At 48.7% G+C, this 20,938-nt stretch overlaps 1 protein-coding gene across 2 annotated transcripts in view; it reads right to left on the reverse strand.

Annotated features, from left to right (window-relative positions):
• The window catches only part of ULK1 (unc-51 like autophagy activating kinase 1), a 107,728-nt gene that overhangs the window by 15,334 nt on the left and 71,456 nt on the right, over positions 1 to 20,938 (reverse strand). Inside the window, exons 12-17 of one of the 2 annotated variants that reach the window (XM_056859320.1) lie at positions 17,656 to 17,738; positions 15,646 to 15,805; positions 11,372 to 11,432; positions 10,699 to 10,788; positions 9,451 to 9,576; positions 1,711 to 1,865 (exon numbers count right to left, since the gene is read on the reverse strand). In XM_056859320.1, the coding sequence (XP_056715298.1) occupies positions 1,711 to 1,865; positions 9,451 to 9,576; positions 10,699 to 10,788; positions 11,372 to 11,432; positions 15,646 to 15,805; positions 17,656 to 17,738 (675 nt within the window). Of the gene's footprint in view, positions 1 to 1,710; positions 1,866 to 9,450; positions 9,580 to 10,698; positions 10,789 to 11,371; positions 11,433 to 15,645; positions 15,806 to 17,655; positions 17,739 to 20,938 lie in introns of both variants that reach the window. The other variant, XM_056859319.1, reaches the window with a different exon arrangement.

The raw sequence follows: 20,938 nt of genomic DNA on the forward strand, positions 1-20,938 counted from the left end.
ATAGTGGCATTCTGTGTGCCAATAATACTCCATCCAGTGACATTTTCTTACTGTGCCACTGACTGGGGTGGTGAAAATCAACATAATTTACTGGACTTTTAGCCTGCTTTATTCTGATATGTCAGGCTCAGAGCTACTTACAACATAATTATGCAGTTAAAAACCAATATGATATAAAACCAATAAAACACATAATATCCATTAATTCCTTATGTCCCAGCAGTAGATAAAAAGAAGGGGAAGGAAGAGAAAGGAGGCCAGCAAGACGGGAACTGTTGCTGTCCTCCACCGTATGCCTGGTGGGACAACTCCGTTTTGCAGGCCCTGCGGAACTGATTTAAGCCCCACAGGGCCCGGATCTCACTTGGGAGAGAGTTCCACAGGCTGGGGCCAGAGTCCAAAAGGCCCTGGCCATGGTTGAGGACAGCCAGATGTATTTCAGGCCAGGGAACACCAGCAGATTTTCTCCAGAAGAGCGCAGAGCTTTCTGGGGGACATAACAACAACCATAACAAAATAAGTAGATGATGAGAGGGAGGGCATCTTGGCCCTCTTCTGAGCATGGAGTAGGGGTCACTGGGTGTGTGTGGGGGAGGGAGTCATGAATTTCCTGCACTGTGCAGGGGGTTGGACTAGATGACCCTGGTGGTCCCTTTCAACTCTGTGATTCTAAAACGGCTGCTGCCCATGCTGGGGCCTTTTTACACAGTAGGATTCATGGAATGGCTTTGCATTGGAGGTCAGGAGTGCTTCTACCCTCTCTGGTTTTAGAATGGCTTGCAATGCAGTGTTTTTTTAGTCACCCTCTGCCTTGGCGATTAACAGAAACGCCGCCCATTGCACGTAGGAGGGACCAATGGTTTGTTGAAAACATCACAAGCCTCTAGCCAACTAGCACTGTCCCTGATTCTGTGACCTTAGGCAGATGATGAGAGGGAGGGTATCTTGGCCATCTTCTGGTCACTGGGAGTGTGGGGGGGGGGGAGGTAGTTGTGAATTTCCTGCCTTGTGCAGGGGGTTGGACTTGATGACCCTGGTGGTCCCTTCCAGCTCTGTGATTCTATGATTCCCTGACCTCAACCCTGGAGAAAAATAAGCATGTTTGGCTTGGGACGCAGTGAGGGGGCTTCCCAATGGGTCCCGTTGCTCTAAAAATCATAGAGTTGGAATGGGCCATACAGGCCATCTAGTCCAACCCCCTGCTTAATGCAGGATCAGCCCAGAGCATCCCTGACAAGTACTTGTCCAGCCTCTGCTTAAAGACTGCCAGTGAGGGGGAGCTCACCACCTCCCTAGGTAGACAATTCCACTGTCAAACAACTCTTACTGTAAAAAAAAAAAAAATCTTAATATCCAGCCATTACCTTTCCTTCCACAATTTAAACCCATTGTTGCTTAAAACTCTGCTGCCAAAAGGAACGGCTCCCTGCCCTCCTCTAAGTGACAGCCCTCCAAATACTTCAAGAGAGCAATCCTGTCCCCCCTCAACCTCTTCTTCTCCAGACTAAACATTCCCAACTCCCTCAGCCTTTCCTCATAGGGCTTGGTCTCCAGGCCCCTGATCATCCTCCTCGCTCTCCTCTGCACCCGCTCCGTTCTGTCCACATCCTTTTTGAAGTGAGGCCTCCAGAACTGCACACAATACTCCAGATGTGGCCTGACCAGTGCAGTGTTCAGTGGATGGTTGAGTGGATGAGGTCGAAAGCGTACCTTGCGGGGAGGGCGTGTAAGGCTTTGCACCACCGAAGGAGAACCTCCTGGAACCTGGTACGGCTCCATGCTCTCCGGCCGCGAACGGAGGGGAAGGGCTGGCCTTGGTGAAACCGAGCGGACTCGTGCTACTCGATCTCCTGACCACACCGGACCTGACAGGGAAGAAACGGTGCACGGTTATTCCAGAAGCGGTAGAAGAGAGACACAATAGAACTTGAAAACAAAAAGAAGAACAAGGAACTTTCCTCCACAGTGTGTGTGTGTGTTAAGTGCTGTCAAGTCGCTTCCAACTCATGGTGACCCTTTGAATCAACATCCTCCAAAACATCCCATCTTTAACAGCCTTGCTCAGATCTCGCAAACTGAGGGCCATGGCTTCTTTTATTGAGTCAATTGAGTGGTGTAGTGGTTAAGAGTAGTGGTTTGGAGCGGTGAACTCTAATCTGGAGAACCGGGTTTGAGTCCCCCACTCCTCCACATGAGCGGCGGATGGTAATCTGGTGAACCGGGTTGGTTTCCCCACTCCTACACACGAAACCAGCTGGGTGACCTTGGACTAGTCACAGCTCTCAGCCCCACCTACCTCACAGGGTGTCTGTTGTGGGGAGGGGAAGGGAAGGTGATTTGTAAGCCGGTTTGATTCTGCCTTAAGTGGTACAGAAAGTCGGCATATAAAAACCCCCAACTCTTCTTCCTGCTGCCCTCAACTTTTCCTAGCATGATTGTCTTTTCCCCATTTTGGACGCACACCTTTAATGTGGTGAGGGGGTTTGTGTGTGTCAACGAAGCGGGAAGCAATGCCGTAAGGGGTCCAGACTCAATCAAGAGACTAAACTCCTAGCAGAGTCACTCAAGACAGAATGATCACAGCTGAGACACCAGACCCTGGTGGAGGATCTTTAGACCCAAGGTCTGATAAACGTGGGCTAATCTGGACTATACTGGCTAAAAGATGAGCAGAGGTGCTTTGCCATTGCCGCCCTCTGCATAGCAACCCTGATCTTGCTTGGTGTTCTCCCATCCAAGCACTGACCGTGTCTGATCCTGCTTAGCTCCCAAGGCCTGATAACCTTGGGCTAATTGGACTATTCAGGCTAAAAGATGAGCAGAGGTGCTATTGCCTTCCTCTGCACAGCGACCCCAGTCTTTTTGGGTGGTCTCCCTTCCAAGTACTGAGCACAGTCAACCCTACTTAGCTTCTGAGCTCTGACAAGCTCAGGTTAGTCTGGATCCTTCAGGCTGCTACGACAGCAGTGTAGGAATACCACAAACGAACATACTCTCATAAGATCTATCCAGTTTCGGAGTTTAAGGCAGCCCTGCCGGCAGAGATGCAAAAGGAAAAGTCAGCAAAGCTCAGAAGGGAAGGTGTGGTCACCCGCAGCAGTCTCAAGTAATGCTCTGACAAACGGCCACATTGAGCTATTTCCCAAGAACCAATGGCTGAAATCTCGGGAGACTCGGTACCACCTGAGACTGTCCGGCATGAAACGGCCTTTGTAAGGCTGGTGTGGGTGGCCAAAGAGACACTGTCAGGAGGGATCCGCTGAAGCAGCCATGAGAGGTGGGCCAGCAGAGGATCAGGCTGGGCCCAGTTCCCTCCAGCCTGAGCTGAGAAGTCCAGGCAGATTATCAGAGCAGGGGGACCCTTTCAGCAGGACCCTTTTCTACAGGTTGCATCTTCACTCTTCCTTCAGGAAACAGATTGATCTTCACACATTTTCCACACCATTCACTCTTAACAGCTGCATTGGAACAGACCAATCCTAAGAGCCTTGTACATGGATTACATAAAGACATAAGAAAGGCCATGCTGGATCAGACCAAGGTCCATCAAGACCAGCAGTCTGGTCACACAGGGGCCAACCAGGGGCCTCTAGGAAGCTCACAAACAAGATGACTGCAGAAGCATTGTCCGGCCTATCTTCCAAAGCACCTAATATAACAGGCATGCTCCTCTGATCCTGGAGAGAATAGGTATGCATCATGATTATGCCAATAAAGGTTTGTGTTTGTTTGTGTTTTGGTATGCATCATGACTAGTATCCATTTTGACTAATAGCCATGGATAGCCCTCTCCTCCATGAACATGACCACTCCCGTCTTAAAGCCTTCCAAGTTGGCAGCCATCACCACATCCTGGGGCAGGGAGTTCCACATTTTAATGATGCATGAAGAAATGCTTCCTTTTATCTGTTTTGAATCTCTCACCCTCCAGCTTCAGCAGATGACCCCGCATTCTAGTATTATGAGAGAGGGAGAAAAGCCTTGCCCGCTCTTTCTATACCACACATAATTTTATAGACCTTAACTGCCTTCTTTCCAAGCTAAACAGCCCTAAGTGTTTTAACTGCTCCTCATAGGATAGTTGCTCTAGGCCCCTGATCATTTGAGTTGCTCATTTCTGCACCTTCTCGTGGATTGTACATGTATTCACTGGAACCTGTGAACAGGGCTAGTATGAGGCAGCTTCATGTGCGCGATGGGGACAACCAACCCTAGGCAAGTATAGCCCCTAGGAACAAATGGGGGTGACAGGTAAAGGGTGAAAGATGGGAAGGGGAAGGAACAGCTCTGCCCCCTTTTCTCATTATCCTGCTGTGGGGAGGAAGGCCACCCTGAGCCTCAGACCCCAACTGCGTCATGACCCACTGTTCAAGAACCACCAACATAAAGGATAACATCAAAAAGTACATTTTTTTAATCAAAAGTACAAAGACGGGGAAAATCCTTCAAAGACTATACTTAGAAAATACAGAAAGAAAGCTTTTTTATATAGTGTTGTATTCATGGGTGGCCCCTTTTGGAGACGGTTTGCATTTTTAACCCCTCTGCTGAAATTTGCGCTTTGTATTTTTATGCTGTCGTTTCACTCCTGTTCTTTTATTAACACTGCTGTTTTCATGGTAGTGCTTTCAATGGTTTTTACTGTTATCTCCTCTGGGCGCATATTACAGTGTGGGCAGGAAACCGGCGACGCAAACAAGCCTGCCTTTTGCTACCTCATTCCTAAAACTAAGCTGCATTTCTCAGGCAGGCGTGACATCATTAGCCCAGTCACTTCCCCATGTGCGACGATGTCATGTCCACCTGCATTAGGCACATACCAAATGACGAATGTGGCTGGGCTGTGGCATGGAACGCGCCTGCCTCGTGCGGGAGGAAAAGAGAAAACATGCACAAGTACAGCAAGAGAAGAGGAGGTTTACTGCTCTGTCTAGGAAAACTGGCAACAGATGCTGTATGTCTTTAAAAGCATGCCTGTTAACATGGATGTAGCTGTATTTCACATGAACACATGAAGCTGCCTTACACTGAATCAGACCCTTGGTCCTTCAAAGTCCATATTGTCTACTCAGACTGGCAGCGGCTCTCCAGGGTCTAAGGCAGAGAAAGGTCTTTCGTATCACCTACTTCCCTAGTCCCTTTAGCTGGAGAGGCCGGGGATTGAACCTGGGACCTTCTGCAGGCCAAGCAGATGCTCTACCATTGAGCCACGGCCCCTCCCCTCAGACCAATCTAATTTATCAGCTTGTGTGTGTGTCGTCAAGTCACCGCTGATTTATGGTGACCCCGTAGGGCAGGGGTGTCAAACGTAAGGCCCGAGGGCCAAATCCGGCCCGTTGAGCGCTCTTATCCAGCCCGCGAGCCTGCCGAGGCAGCCACACACACACCCCTCTCGATCTGGGCTGGCGAAGCATGGCCCGCCCGGGCCAACCGAGTGACATTTATGTCGTATCTGGCCCTCGTAACAATCGAGTTCGACACCCCTGCCGTAGGGTTTTCAAAGCAAGAGATGTTTGCCACTGCCTGCCTGCGCATGGGCTGAGAGAGTTCAGAGAGAACTGTGACCGGCCCAAGGTCACCCAGCAGGCTTCATGTGGAGGAGTGGGGAATCGAAACCGGTTCTCCAGATTAGAGTCTGTCACTCTGAACCGCTACACCACGCTGGCTCTCCAGCAACAGCCTGAGGGGCTCCAAATTGCAAAAAACCACAACACCAGACTGTGTCCCATGCTCCAAACCACAATGATATCATTCTCAAAGTGCGCACTTTGAAAGGCATGGAAGTTTTTCTCATCGCTTGCCAAAACAACCAAAATAAAGTCGGTCAGGAATCCCCCGGGGTCTTTGCTCTGCTGCCCCACGTGGTGAGGAGCTGGAATTGCAGAACTGAGGACCCCTGGGGCGATCACTGTGTCCCGAAGCCCCATATTGGCTCCACCCACCCGTGCCCGCCCAATTTTGATTCCCAGCTCTTTCCCCTGCAGCTGCCAGCACCAACCGGCCCCACTCTTGGTGCCGTCTGTTGGGTAAGAGAGGCTGGAACGGCAGCCCGAAAGGGCGGAAAGTCTAAAAAGAAGCTCACCTCGCCGACAGGCCAGATTCTCGAGCAGGCTTGTCTGTTCCTTTGCCGCTTATGACACATGGGCGTATGCCAAGAAGCTGATTAAGTCCCACTTTCGGAAGAAGAGCCCTTTTCAAGACCTCGTATTTCCTGAATGGCTCCTTCTCCACTCCCTCTTGCTTCGGGAGCGCCATGAAAGAGGAACGAGCTTCTACGGCATTGTGGCAAGGTCAACAGGAGAGCTGAGTGACTTTGGAAAAGGGGAAAAAGCGCCACCCCCATGGGACGGATGGAATCTGTCACACCGCCCCAGGGACTGACATCCGGTGTAACTTGACTGACTCCCAAACCTGGGCCGGAGGCATGGATTGCTCACTCAGTGACTGAACCATTCGATAATAGCAAACATGCGTAAGGCATGTTGCTGAGACATCTAACAAAGCAGGTGAGCATGTTTACATTACGCAGCAGGATGACTGACCTGATCTAATCTCACGGTGGTTATCCACAGACAATCAGTCCTACACGCTTACAGGCGGAGTATCCTTTACCCGGACTGCATGGGACCAGAAGTGGTCCATCTTTCGGATCTTTCCGTATATTGGAATATTTTGGAGTTTTTGCCCCTACATAATGAGATACCTTGGGGATGGGACCCAAATTCATTTGTGTTTTATATACACTTCATACACATCGCCTGAATGTAATTTTAAACAATATTTTAGATAATTTTGTATACGTTGAATCATCAGAAAACAAAGGTGTAACTAGTGCACCAGAATACCTGTGTCAGCTGTTAAAAAGAGCAACAACAAACTAACTAAACTGCAGGCTTTCAGTCTCCACCTAAGTTACAGTGTACTCTGTGTTTTATTTTTTTAGGTGAGAGGAAACATTGAAAGCAGGCAGCACGAATCTGCCTGCATGCTGGCTCGAAGGGTCTGGTTTTGGGATCAACCTGGATATGGGATGTCCAGATAAGGGATATTCTACCTGTATTTATTTATTGACTCTCTTTATGCTGCCTTACAGTCAGATTTGGCTTCCAAAGCAGCTCATGGGACCTGAATTCTCATGCAAACGGCAGCTGAAATCTAATACAAAAGTTCCCTAGGAAGAAGACAGAGGAGCTTGAAGGGCTGTCATATAGAGGAGGGTGCCGAGTTGTTTTCTGTTGCTCAAGAAGGTCAGACCAGAACCAACAGGTTGAAATTAAATCAGGAGAGTTTCCGTCTAGACATTAGGAAGAATTTTCTAACAGTTAGAGCGGTTCCTCAGTGGAACAGGCTTCCTCGGGAGGTGGTAAGCTCTCCTTCCCTGGAGGTTTTTAAGAAGAGGTTAGATGGCCATCTGTCAGCAATGCTGATTCTGTGACCTTTGGCAGATGATGAGAGGGAGGGCATCTTGGCCATCTTCTGGTCACTAGGGGTGTGGAGGGGGAGGTAGTTGTGAATTTCCTGAATTGTGCAGGGGGCTGGACTTGATGGCCGTGGTGGTCCCTTCCAACTCTAGGATTCTATGACTCTATGAGCTAGGTCCAGGTAGGACAGAGGGACAACTAGCCCAAGATCACCCAGTGAGCTTTATGGCCATGGTAGGGATTTGAGCATGATCTCGTCAGATCTCGGAAGCTAAGCAGGGTCAGCCTGGTTAGTATTTGGATGGGAGACCACCAAGGAATACCAGGGTTGCTGTGCAGAGGAAGGTACTGGTAAACCACCTCTGTTAGTCTCTTGCCATGAAAACCCCAAAAAAGGGGTCGCCATATGTCGTCTGCGACTTGACGGCACTTTACATGCACACAGGGATTTGAACTCAGGTCTTTCATGTCCTAGTCCAGCACTCTAACCACCAAACCTCCCTGACGTCCACGATCTCTAAGCATTACCATGGCAAGACCAGTCTAGAGCTTGCAGACATTCTCCTGAAAAGGACATCAAAGTTATCTGAGCACAGGCCATTTAACAGCAACTCTTTGCCTTCTGATAAATTCTCCACGTGACCCCATTTGCCAATGAGTAGGACTGATTAAATGCCAAAAATAAACATGCAGAGACAATCTAGAGATAGCTGGGCGATATCGATGAGACACATAACTGATAACTTATGTTTCGCTTGAATGGGACAACTTAACTTTCCCTAGATTGCACCCTATGAATTACAGTGAGGGGGATAAGTATTTGATCCCCTGCTAAATTTGCCCATTTGCACTCTGACGAAGAAATGACCAGTCCATAATTTTAGTGGTAGGTCTATTGTAGCTGTGAGAGACAGAATAACAACAGGAAAAACCCCAGAAATCCAGAAGACAAAAGTCAGAGATTGATGTGCATTATAATGAGTGAAATAAGTATTTGATCCCCTATCAACCAGCCAGATTAGGGTTAGGGTTCTGCTGTCGACAGAAGCAATCAATCCATCAGATTCCAAATTAGCCACCATGACCAAGACCAAAGAGCTGTCCAAGGATGTCAGGGACAAGATTGTAGACCTGCACAAGGCTGGACTGGGCTACAAGACTATTGCCAAGCAGCTTGGTGAGAAGGTGACAACCCTAACCCCAACCCTAACTGTCAACTTCCCTCGGTCTGGGGCTCCATGCAAGATCTTATCTCGTGAAGTTGCAATGATCATGAGAACGGTGATGAAGCAGCCCAGAACTATACGGGGGGAACTTGTCAATGATCTCAGGGCAGCTGGGACCATAGCCACCATGAAAACAGTTGGTAACACACTACGCCGTGAAGGACTGAGATCTTGCAGAGCCCGCAAGGTCCCCTTGCTCAAGACAGCACATGTACAGGCCCGTCTGCAGTTTGCCAATGCGTTTTTGGGAATGGTGGGCATTTCTGATGAATGGAGAGGCCAATGAGAAACCTTCTGCATTGGAGGAAGAGTCAGAGAAGGGAAGAAGGAGGAAGAGTTGGTTTTTATATGCCGACTTTCTCTACCACTTAAGGAAGAATCAAACTGGCTTACAATCACCTTCCCTTCCTCTCCCCACAACAGACACCCTGGGAGGAAAGTGGGGCTGAGAGAGCTCTAAGAGAACTGTGACTAGCCCAAAGTCACCCAGCTGGCTTCACGTGTAGGAGTGGGGAAACCAACCCGCTTCACCAGATTAGCCTCCACCGCTCGTGAGGAGGAGTGGGGAATCAAACCTGGTTCTCCAGATCAGAGTCCACCGCTCCAAACCACCCCTCTTAACCACTACACACTTCTGGTTTGCCAGCCCCCTTCCCTCCAGCTGAAGACATTGGGGGCTTCTGGGGAAACCTGACAGGAAGACAGGAGCTGCAAGTCCTCACCCCTTCCCAGTTTCCAGCTTCTCCAACATCCAACAAGAAACAGCCCCGAGAATCTCTGCACCGCCGTGTCTTGTGACTCACCGTGGAGAAGGGTACTGATTGGGAGACTGAAGGTTCTGCTCGATCCGCCTGTAGTTGTGGATCTGCGTCGGGACCGGGATGGGGACGGACTGCCCATATTTGCTGCCCGATGAAAACTGGCCAGGCCTGCTGCAGAAAGGGAACAAAAGCCACAGAGAACGGTGAGGGAGGTGCTGCCTGATCCTATCACGAAGCAGACTCACCCAGGGCGGTCCAAGCTGACCTTTCTACTTTCTACAAGGCTGGTGTTGTGTGTGTGTGTGTGTGTGTGTGTGTGTGTGTGTGTGTGTGTGATTTGCCCTACTTATGACTTTGAGGGAAAAATTCAGGCCTTCCCGCAGTGGTCCCTTCTTCCTGATCACTGTTTTAATTGCTTTGATGTTTAATTGTTTTGATGTATTTTAGCTTTTGGGGAGGGGGTTGATTGTAATGTGATTTTATCGTCTATCTTTAGCCTGGAAAGAAGGTGGTTAAGGGGAGACATGATAGGGGTCTATAAAATTATGCATGCTATGGAAAGAGTGGACAGGGAGAAGCTTTTCTCCCCCTCATAATGCTAGAACGCAGGGTCATCTGCTGAAGCCAGAGGGTGAGAGATTCAAAACGGATAAAAGGAAGTATTTCTTCACACGACACATCATTAAATGGTGGAACTCCCTGCCCCAGGATGTTGTGATGCCTGCCAACTTGGAAGGCTTTAAGTGGACATCTTCGTGGAGGAGAGGGCTAGCCATGGCTACTAGTCAAAATGGCTACTAGTCATGATTCGTACCCATTCTCTCCAGGATCAGAGGAGCATGCCTATTATATTAGGTGCTGTGGAACACAGGCAGGATGGTGCTGCTGCAGTCGTCTTGTTTGTGGGCTTCCTAGAGGCACCTGGTTGGCCACTGTGTGAACAGACAGCTGGACTTGATGGGCCTTGGTCTGATCCAGCATGTTTTTTCTTATGTTCTTATCTTTTAATTTGTTAGCCCCTTGGGTGGCCCTCGTGAGGGCAGAAAGGCGGGATACAAACGTTGTGAAATAAATAAATAAATGGGCAGTTTCAACCACACGTTCAGTTGTATGTTTCTCAACTGCAACATGGAAGTTACTCCACGCATGCATAAGGAAAAACCAAGCGTACACTGTACGTAGGTTGTACAGGCCATTCACTGTAACTTGTGAAGCTGGCTCCTCTCTTCATGGGGTGAGGGAGTAGGAGAGATGGACTGGGGCCGCCGATCCCACCAGCGTTCATCTTACCCTGATGGGCTGGGAGAGCTGCTGTACGGAGGCGAAGGAGACGGAGTCCTCCCCTGACTTTCCAAACCTGCTGAAGTCACCAGGGAACTCCTGTCAACAAAACAAAACAAATGTGAGATACCTGATTGAGTGCTGAGCATGTCACTGCTTGAAACAATGGTGCTGAGCCTCAGGCTTCTAACTGAACGGGGATGGACTCGCAAAGAACGTTTCCACCTGTATCTTTATAGGAGGGTAACAACAGGAGGATACTCATTCGCCCAGAATTATCTAGGTTTGGGGCCTTCGTTTCCCGTTTCTTACCACCCACCCAGATTTCCTGCCCCTTTCCAATGGTGGGACATATTTATGTGCTCTCCAGGGGAAGAGCACAGGGGAAGAGCACAGCAAACCCATCCTTCTTGATACACAGCAGTGACAGCTCCTCTTCCCCTGGAGAAAATGGCTACTTTGGAGGGTGGACATTATGGCATCATACCCCAGCGCGGTCAGTCTCCTCACTGAACACTGCCCACCATAGGGCCGCCACCCCCAGAAAAAAAAAATCTCCAGGAATTTCCCAACCTGGACTTGGCAACCCTAGGCTAAGTGGCCCAATTGGTCTGACAGTACCCGATGGTTTTGGGTTTTTTTTCACCTAGTTGTTGGAAATTAAAGTGAAGCTCTTCCTTACCCGCTACACATCAGGCTGTCCTGGATGGTTTTCCCTCCAGCAGCTTCCACCGCGATATCACCTAGGGTTCAAGGAAGTTCAGAAAAGGATTACACTTCAAGCCCCCCTACTGTTTCAACACTGAAAGCACAATCTAGCCACGGTGATATCGTTTTGAGGACCCATCCATTTCAGTACGGGGATTTATGCACGTGCTGCATTCTCATCCACCAAAAACAATGAGACTTGAAAAGGTTCACCAATTATCTGAAGAAGTGAGCAGTGGCTCATGAAAGCTCCTACCCTGCCAGGTTTGTTAGTCTTTAAGGTGCTATTGGACTCTTCCTCTTTTCTACTGCTATTGACAGATTAACATGGCTACCCATTGTGTCCAGAGGAGGGTAACAAAGATGGTGAAGGGTCTGGAGACCAAGTCCTATGAGGAAAGGTTGAAGGATCTGGGTATGTTTAGCCTGAAGAGGAGAAGACTGAGAGGGGATATGATAACCATGTTCAAGTATTTGAGGGGCTGTCATAGAGAGGATAGTGCCGAGTTGTTTTCTGTTGCCCCAGAAGGTCGGACAAGAAACAATGGGTTGAAATTAGATCAAAAGAGTTTCCGTCTAAATATTAGGAAGAACTTTCTAACAGTTAGAGAGGTTCCTCAGTGGAACAGGCTTCCTCAGGAGATGGTGAGCTCTCCTTCCCTGGACGTTTTTAAGCACAGGCTAGATTCCCATCTGTCAGCAATGCTGATTCTATGACCTTAGGCAGTTCATGAGAGGAAGGGCATCTTGGCCATCTTCTGGGCATGGAGTAGGGATCACTGGGGGTGTGGCGGGGAGGTAGCTGTGAATTTTTTGCATTGTGCAGGGGGTTGGACTAGATGGCCCTGGTGACCCCTTCCAACTCTATGATTCTTTGATCTATCTGCAACAGTCAGATTGGGCCCAAACTGCTGTTTGCTACATGATAGGCGTACACGAATAGTACTGAAAACGACATTCATTACCAAACTATGTCAGAGTCGAACGAAATACCCATGCCACTCCAGTTTTCCAAGATGGCCCCCACTGGGATGTTAAGAAGCAGGGAAAAGAATTTTCTGAACAACTCCAGGGACATCATATCAATGCTTACGAAAATGGCAGGTACTTCCTGAGAAGAGGCATTCCTTCACCTCTCTCACACAGAAGGAAATGCCTCTCCCAGGAGGATTACAGCTGTGACAGATGAGCTTACAAAAATGGCAGGCACTTCCTTAGAGAAGGCGTACCTTCACCTCTCTCACACAGAAGGAAATGCCTCTCCCAAGAGGATTCTGGCTATGACAAGTGAGTATCCTCTCAAAACATGGAAAGCGCTTTGTTCCCATTAGAACAGGTTTATTCACAGGGGCACAGATCTAATCAACTAATTAATCGGTTTAATAGCTGTTGATTGACTCGGCGAATTTTGCATTCACCTCAGTTTCTGTACTAAGCGATCCCAACCATTTAAAAAAATTGCCCCTTTAAAAAAATTGTGTGTGTGTGTGTATACACACACACACACACACACACATGTCACTTAAAATAAGAACATAAGAAAGGCCACCCTGGATCAGACCAAGCCCCATCAAGTCCAGCAGTCTGTTCACACAGTGGCCAACCAGGTGCCTCTAGGAAGCCCACAAACAAGACGACTGCAGCAGCACCATCCTGCCTGTGTTCCACCGCACCCAAGGAAATAGGCATGCTCCTCTGGTCCTGGAGAGAATAGGTATGCATTATGACCAGTATTCATTTTGACTAGCAGCCATGAATAGTATTATGAGAGAGGGAGAAAAGCTTCTCCCTGTCCACTCTCTCCATACCATGCATAATTTTATAGACCTCGATCATGTCTCCAAGTTAAACAGCCCTAAGCGTTTTAACCGCTCCTCATAGGGCAGATGCTCTAGCCCCCTGATCACTTTTCATAAACAAAGGATTTTACTAGGTGGAGGAGGGGGTAGGCTTGTTCATCCTCACAACAGCCCTCCGAGGTGGGCCACCATCACTCAGATCTGACACACGGGAGATGTAAGCCGAGAGAGAGTGATTTGCCCAAAGCTATTCAAGCCAATTACTGACTGAACTGGGATTTTATATGAGAGAGAAAGAGGAGTAATATGCTCTTCTGTAATTACAGAAATCTGCACAGACTTGCCAGACTAAGGTACTAATTTTCTTTTCTGTATTTATGGGGGGAATTACCCCTAAGGTCAGATCTTCAACGGCTGCCAACAACACTTAGGTTCGGTCCCGTTTCAGAAAGGGCTTGGGGTTTCTGACTAGGGACACGTAAGGCAAATAGGTCCCCCCCCCCTTTTGGAATGTTTCCCTGTAAAATACTTTGCTTCCTGCTGGCTTTTCAGCCCCAGAGACCTTGGCCATTTATGCACGGGAGGTTTTGCCTTGGATTTGCTGCTCAATAGATGCACATTTTCCCCATCCGAATTCTCAAAACTGAAAAATAAGCCCCCGTGCAGAGTTTTGAGAATTCGGATGGGGAAAATGTACATCTAGAGAGTGGCAAATCCATGGCAAAACCTTCCGTGTATAAACGGCCCTAGCTCAGGCGCTTGGAGTGGCAATAATCCTACTTTGTGTGTCTTTGACCAGTACCAATGCTCAGGGGAATGCACACCCTACCAGTGCGCCAGCCTGGCAATGCCGCACAAACACGTTTGCGAGTTGTGCAGTATTCAAAAACGGGATGCCAACCGGCTGCTTCACCTGTCTGTCGAGAATGGCCCAGTCTAGCTCACGAGACGCCGTGTGCACCTGCTCCCACGGCCCCCCAGTCCATGCAAAAGATATTACAGGACGTTCCAACCTCCTAACTGGACCAGAATCTTTAAAGACCTCTTTTAGCATATATGGCCTTATACCAGGGGCTCCCAAAGTTTTCTGCCCATCTCCTAGTCAGTGCTTCAGCACCCCAACAACCACAGCCCACCAAGTTACCCACACACCTTGCCTCCTCACCAAAATACCAGGCACCCCACATTAGGAAACCCCAAGTCAAAGATTCCATGCTGAGATAACTAGCTAGTCTGAGGTTTCTTGGGAAACGGGAAGATGTTCTCATTTTACAGGTCGAGCAGACAAAGTTATAAGAACACAAGAAAGGCCCTGCTGGATCAGGCCAAAGCCCATCAAGTCCAGCAGTCTGTTCCCACAGTGGCCAACCAGGTGCCTCTAGGAAGCCCACAAACAAGTCCACTGCAGCAGCATTAGCCTGCCTGTGTTCCAATGCACCTAATATAATAGGTATGCTCCTCTGATCCTGGAGAGATGGGTACACCAGGTGGGGTGGGTGGGAGAGAAACAAAGACATGGCCTTTTTGCCCCTGTGGCTCTCCTCTGCCTTCAATATGCACATCTGGCTTCCACGTAACACATGCACATTTCCTGGTCTGGCCCTCCTTCTTTTCTTTATCAAAGCATTGCTTGCATTATCATACTTTGCAATAACTATATAGTGCCAAACCAAACAATTTATTCTGAAGTTGAAAAACTACTCCCGTGGCGGGGAGGAGACAGTGGTTGTTCACTGGCTGGTGATGTCATAGGCGCCCAGCCAATCAGTACCCTGCACAATCACGTCTGCTTCATCACCGCTGACCTTGGGGGAGGGGCTGTGGCTCAGTGGGGGAGCATCTGCTTGGAACGCAGAAGGTCCCAGGTTCAATCCCTGGCATCTCCAGTTAAAGGGACTAAGTAAGTCGGTGATGTGAAGACCTCTACCTGAGCCCCCGGAGAGCTGCTCCCAATCTGAGTAGATGGACCAATGGTCGGATTCAGGATAAGATAGCGTCATGTGTTCATGGCCCCTCCCCCAGCCCAATGCTCAAGAACAAAACAAACTATACATACGAGAACTAAAAGAAGAAGAAGAGTTGGTTTTTATATGCCAGCTTTCTCTACCACTAGAGCAAGAATAAAAATGTCTTACAATCACCTTCCCTTCCCCTCCCCACAACAGACACCCTGTGAGGTAGGTGGGGCGGAGAGAGCTCTAAGAGAACTGTGACTAGCCCAAGGTCACCCAGCTGGCTTCATGTGGAGGAGTGGGGAATTAAACAAGGTTCTCCATATTAGAGTCGACCGCTCCTAAACACCGCTCTTAACCACTACACCAAGCTGGCCCTACAGGGTGGTGTTGAGTTTTATGGGGACCCAATCTCCGTCAGCACCCTTTCCCCTGACCAAACAACACCCAGTCTATGCTAAAAAAAAAAAATCAAATCAGGAGAAACCATGGCTCACTAGAAAACTGGGCTGGCACCATGACGAAGTCGTCGATGTCGCAGGAGGAATTCTTGCTACTGCTGCCTGCTGACTCCTTCGACCCGTGCAGGAAGCCGGGAGAATCCTGGGTAGGGGAGGCCAAGACCTTCTCCTGCAGATGATGCATCTCTGCGAGGGACTGTGGAGGGAAGCGAGAAACAAACTCAAACACACACAGCCTTTGAAGCGACTCGTTCATCATTCCGCCGGCCCCCACTAGATTAAGCCATACCAAACGCTCCATAAAATGAGATACTGCCAGCATGTCTAAGAAACAGCTGCTTCTTTCAGAAGGTTTTTTTTTTTAAAGAAAAGCTCCAAGAAAACTCCACAGCAAAACAATGGTGTTTTAGTATCATAGAATCCTAGAGTTGGAAGCGTCCACCGGGGTCATCTAGTCCAACCCCCTGCACAACTACCTCCCCCCCACACACCCAGTGACCCCTCCTCCATGCCCAGAAGATGGCCAAGACGCCCACCCTCTCATCATCTGCTTAAGGTCATAGAATCAGCATTGCTGACAGATGGCCATCTAGCCTCTGCTTTAAAACCTCCAGGGAAAGAGCACTTACCACCTCCTGAGGAAGCCTGTTCCACTGAAGAACTGCTCTGTTAGAAAGTTCTTCCTAATGTCTAGACATAAACTCTTTCGATTTAATTTCAACCCAAACTTCTGGGGCAACAGAAAACAACTCGGCACCCTCCTCTCTATGATAGCCCTTCATATTCTTGAAGATGATTATCATATCCCCTCTCGGTCTTCTCCTCTTCAGGCTACACATACCCAGCTCCTTCAACCTTTCATCGTAGGTCTCCAGACCCCTCACCATCTTTGATGCCCTCCTCTGGAGACGTTCCAGCTTGTATCCCTAAACCAGTATCCCTAAACCAGTGTGCTTCTGCCAACCGATCACTCCACGGGAAGAAGAGAAAGGATCTTTTGAAAAGTCATCCTGTGCAGTGGTTTGTTATGATCCTACTACTGCATGATCAGTGACCCCATTAACAATGTGAGCGGCCACCGAGATGAGTCTCTGTTTTGTTCACAGCTTCAAGGAACCCAAGAAGCAAACAAACAGAATCAGACAACCCTGGAATCACTTGTAAGGGTTAGAGCGCTGAACGAAGATATGGGAGACCCGGGTTCGAACCCCCACTCTGCCGTGGAAGCTTGTTGGGTGACCTTGGGCCAGTCACATGCTGCCTAGCCTCCCTCACAGAATTGTTGTGAGGGTAAAACAGAGGAGAGGAGAATGACGTAAGACGCTTTGAGTACCCACTAGGGGGAGAAAGGTGGGGTATAAATGAAGTAAAATCAAATACACTTCCTTTTCATCTTATGGGGGAAAGAAGAAGAAGAAGAAGAAGAAGAAGAAGAAGAGGAAGAGGAAGAGTTGGTTTTTATATTCTGACTTTCTCTACCACTTAAGGGAGACTCAAACCAGCTTACAATCACCTCCCCTTCCCTCAACAGACACCCTGTGAGGTAGGTAGGGCTGAGAGAATGTGACTTGCCCAAGGTCACCCAGCTGGCTTCATTCATGTGTAGGAGAGGGGAAACAAATCCAGTTCACCAGCTTAGCCTCCACCGCTCATGGGGAGGAGCGGGGAATCAAACCCGGTTCTCCAGATCAGACTCCACCGCTCCAAACCACCGCTCTTATAGAGCCAGGAACGGCCCAGCTGTTTATTCTTGGGGTCACTTTATTCCCCAAACAACAACGCAGGGCTCGGACTATCCAACCCCCTGAAAGGCTCCATAATCAAGATGGCACCACGCTGTTGTAAGGGCCTGTGTGGCAATCCTCCTCAAAAGTCCCACCCCTCCTCCAGGAGAGGGGCTGTGGCTCAGTGGTACCCCCCTGAAAGAGCCACCCTAAGTAGAAAACGAGACGGCCGTCGGCAGAACAGCCGGCACCAGTGATTAGAAATGCCAAAGAGAAACTCTAGCGGTGAGGAAACACCACCAACAGATGCCGTTATACTTACAGGTGGAGATGCTAAATGGGAAGTGGACGAGCTGCTGGAGGAACTCCCGGAGCTTGGGTAAGAAGGCATTGGCACAGAAGCAGCTGCAGAAAAAGGAAAGAAAAAGGTCATACTTCCAGGGCCACCCATAGCTGGATTAGCAAGGTTTTCATCAAGCCAACAGATGTCAGGAGATGTCATTTGATAGCAGAAAGGGGAAAAGATATTAAACTTCTTGATATTGTGAAAGGCACCATTTTTTCCTCTGTGAACTCACTTATCCGGATGGTCGTTTCCACCATGGCATGTCATTAGAACAGAGGCCCAAAGAGACCATTCAGTCCCACAGATCTGTTTTGCTAGCAAAGTCCCTTTTCTTCTAGGGGAAGTAGCCTTCCTGTGATAACAGAAGCTCAGAAAATCCTCCAGCAGGCAAAAAAAGGTCCAGGCAATCCAACCCAGAGCTGTATATATTTGCGTGTATCATTTTGACGTTTCACCTCAGGTGTGATTCAAGTCCAGGAGCACCTTAGAGATCAAAGAGGTTTTCAGGGTATAAGCTTTCGAGAGTCAAAGCTCCCTTCATCAGATACAAGCTGGACAAAGGGAGCTATGCCTCTCGAAAACTTATGCCCCGAAAATCTTGTTAAGTTTCTAAGGCGCCATTGGACTTGCATCTAGCTCTTCTACTGTAGACTTACACTGCTACCCTCTGAAACCTCAGGAGTGAAAACGTCAAACCGTCACTATTTATTTTGAAGCAGAGATAGTAATTTAAAAGCAATGGTTGAGGCTGTAATTAAAACACGGTGCCCCTCGACTTTTCCTCCAACTGGTGCTGGCAGAAAATTACTGCCCCAGGGCCAACAAACTAAGGGCATGAGATATGGTTCTTTGGCTTATTATTGCAAGAAAATGTTCTGATTTTTTTTTTTTAAACCACCCTTTTTTTAAATGGAGGCTACAATTAAAGTACTTGATAGTAGTATTCCCTGCCTCTAAGGCTATGGTTTAGCTGTCTGTCCTCAGCACCATAAAGTGTAATCCCAGGATCAGATGGCGGTTGGAAGGGTTTGAGAGAAAGTGGATAATCCAAAAACATATTATTATTATTATTATTATTATTATTATTATTATTATTATTAATTACATTTCTACCCCGCTCTCCCCAACCCGACGGTCGGGCTCAGAGCAGCTTACACAGTCTAAAAACACAATAAAACAATAACCCATTAAAATAGTTTAAAATACAATTTAAAATAGCCCAATAATGCCCCTCAATGGCGCCAAAACTCCAGCGACAGAAATTAGTAATAAAATTAATCTAACCACCCTAAGGTGGTATAAAAGGGGTGGTGCTCAGCAGCGGGGAAAGGGGGGGAAAGGAGTAGGGAGGCCAGTAATTATAATGAGGACCATCGCTGGCCTCAACCATAGCTCCGTCTTGCAGGCACTGCAGAACTCCTGAAGGTCCCGCAGGGCCCTGATCTCACTAGGGAGGCTATTCCACCAGGCAGGAGGCAGGGACAAAAAAGTCCTGGCCCTGGTCGAGGCCAGCGGGATACCCCTTGGGCCAGGGATCACCAGCAAGTTGGTATCACATGAACGTAAGCTTCTCTGGGGAACATATCAGGAGAGGCGGTCCCGTAGATACGACGGTCCCACTCCGTGTAAGGCTTTAAAAGTCATCACCAGCACCTTGAACCTGGCCCGATATGCCAGCTGGAGCCAGTGCAGTTGACGGAGCACTGGCGTGATATGTGCCCGCGGCGAGGTACCAGTAAGAAACCTCGCTGTGGCATTCTGCACCAGCTGCACCAAAGGTGGGGAGGAGGCTTGTTCGTACCTGAAACACAGGGGAAAATGAAAATAGAGGCCACACCAATGCCCTAACCAGACCCCTGTGTTCAATTCATGTGAGAACAGGTGGACTTAGGCCACACTCCACTAATGTTCACATGAAGAAAACCAGTTCAGGAATACTGATGTAGGCCTTTTGTGCAGGGACGTTTCCCCACGGTCACCCCCACCGACTGCTTCAGGGATTGCTTTTGATTATGCACAGCTTCTCAGCCCATCAGAGGTGGCCTCGCTCTCCCCGCGCGTTTTGCCCATGTTTTCCAGATGCTGTTTTAGCCAGAATCGGGAAAACGAGGGGAGGGCAAGGCGGCCTCTGACGGTCGGGAAAGGCATGCATAATCAAAAGGAAGCCCCAAAGCAGTCGGCGGGGGTGACCGCGGGGAAACATCCCTGCACAAAAGGTCAAATAAACCTTTCCTTCACCAACTCCCCTCTCAAAGAAAATGTGGACAGAAGTTAGACTGCCTTAACATTTTGTCAAACTCAAGCTAGTGTTTGTGAGAAAAATTACATAAGAACATAAGAAAGGCCATGCTGGATCAGACCAAGGCCCATCAAGTCCAGCAGTCTGTTCACACGGTGGCCAACCAGCGGCCTCCAGGAAGCCCGCAAACAAGACGACTGCAGCAGCACCGTCCTGCCCATGTTCCACAGCACCTAAGATAATAGGCATGCTCCTCTGATCCTGGAAAGAATAGGGATGCATCATGACTAATATCCATTTTTACTAGTAGCCATGAATAACCCTCTCCTCCATGAACATATCCACTCCCCTCTTCAAGCCTTCCAAGTTGGCAGCTATCACCACATCCTGGGGCAGGGAGTCCCACAATTTAACTATGCGTTGTGTGATGAAGTACTTCCTTTTATCTGCTTTGAATCTCTCACCCTCCAGCTTCAGCAGATGACCCTGCATTCTGGTATTACGAGGGAGAAAAGCTTCTCCTGGTCCACCCTCTCCATAGCATGCATAATTTTATAGACCGCTATCATGTCTCCCCTTAACCGCCTTCTTTTCAAACTAAACAGCCCTAAGCGTTTTAAACACTCCTCATAGAGCAGTTTCCCCATATGTCCTATTGTGCACCAAAACACAGAGGTGTGAAATCAGAAGCCCTCACATACAACACATGCTTAGATAGTAGTCATCTTTCCATTCAGAGATGTGGCCACCTTAGAAATGTTTTGCCAGCGCCATTGTGAGAGCTATGGGCAGGCTTTGGCCATGGTCAACCATCCCCAGAACCATTTCTGCAGGATACACTGCATCGGACTCTGCAGTACGGGTAGGGTTGCCAGAGCCAGGTTGGGAAATACCTGGATATTTGGAGGATGGAGCCTGAGGAGGATGGGGTCTGGGGAGGGGAGGGAGTTCAATGAAGGCTTCCCAGGTCTTGCAGATCCACCAGCGGGAACTTCTCTTTGGCACGTGATGCGCGTACGC

This window comes from Euleptes europaea, chromosome 13 (assembly GCF_029931775.1).
Source record: "Euleptes europaea isolate rEulEur1 chromosome 13, rEulEur1.hap1, whole genome shotgun sequence".
Classification (NCBI taxonomy): Eukaryota; Metazoa; Chordata; class Lepidosauria; order Squamata; family Sphaerodactylidae; genus Euleptes; species Euleptes europaea.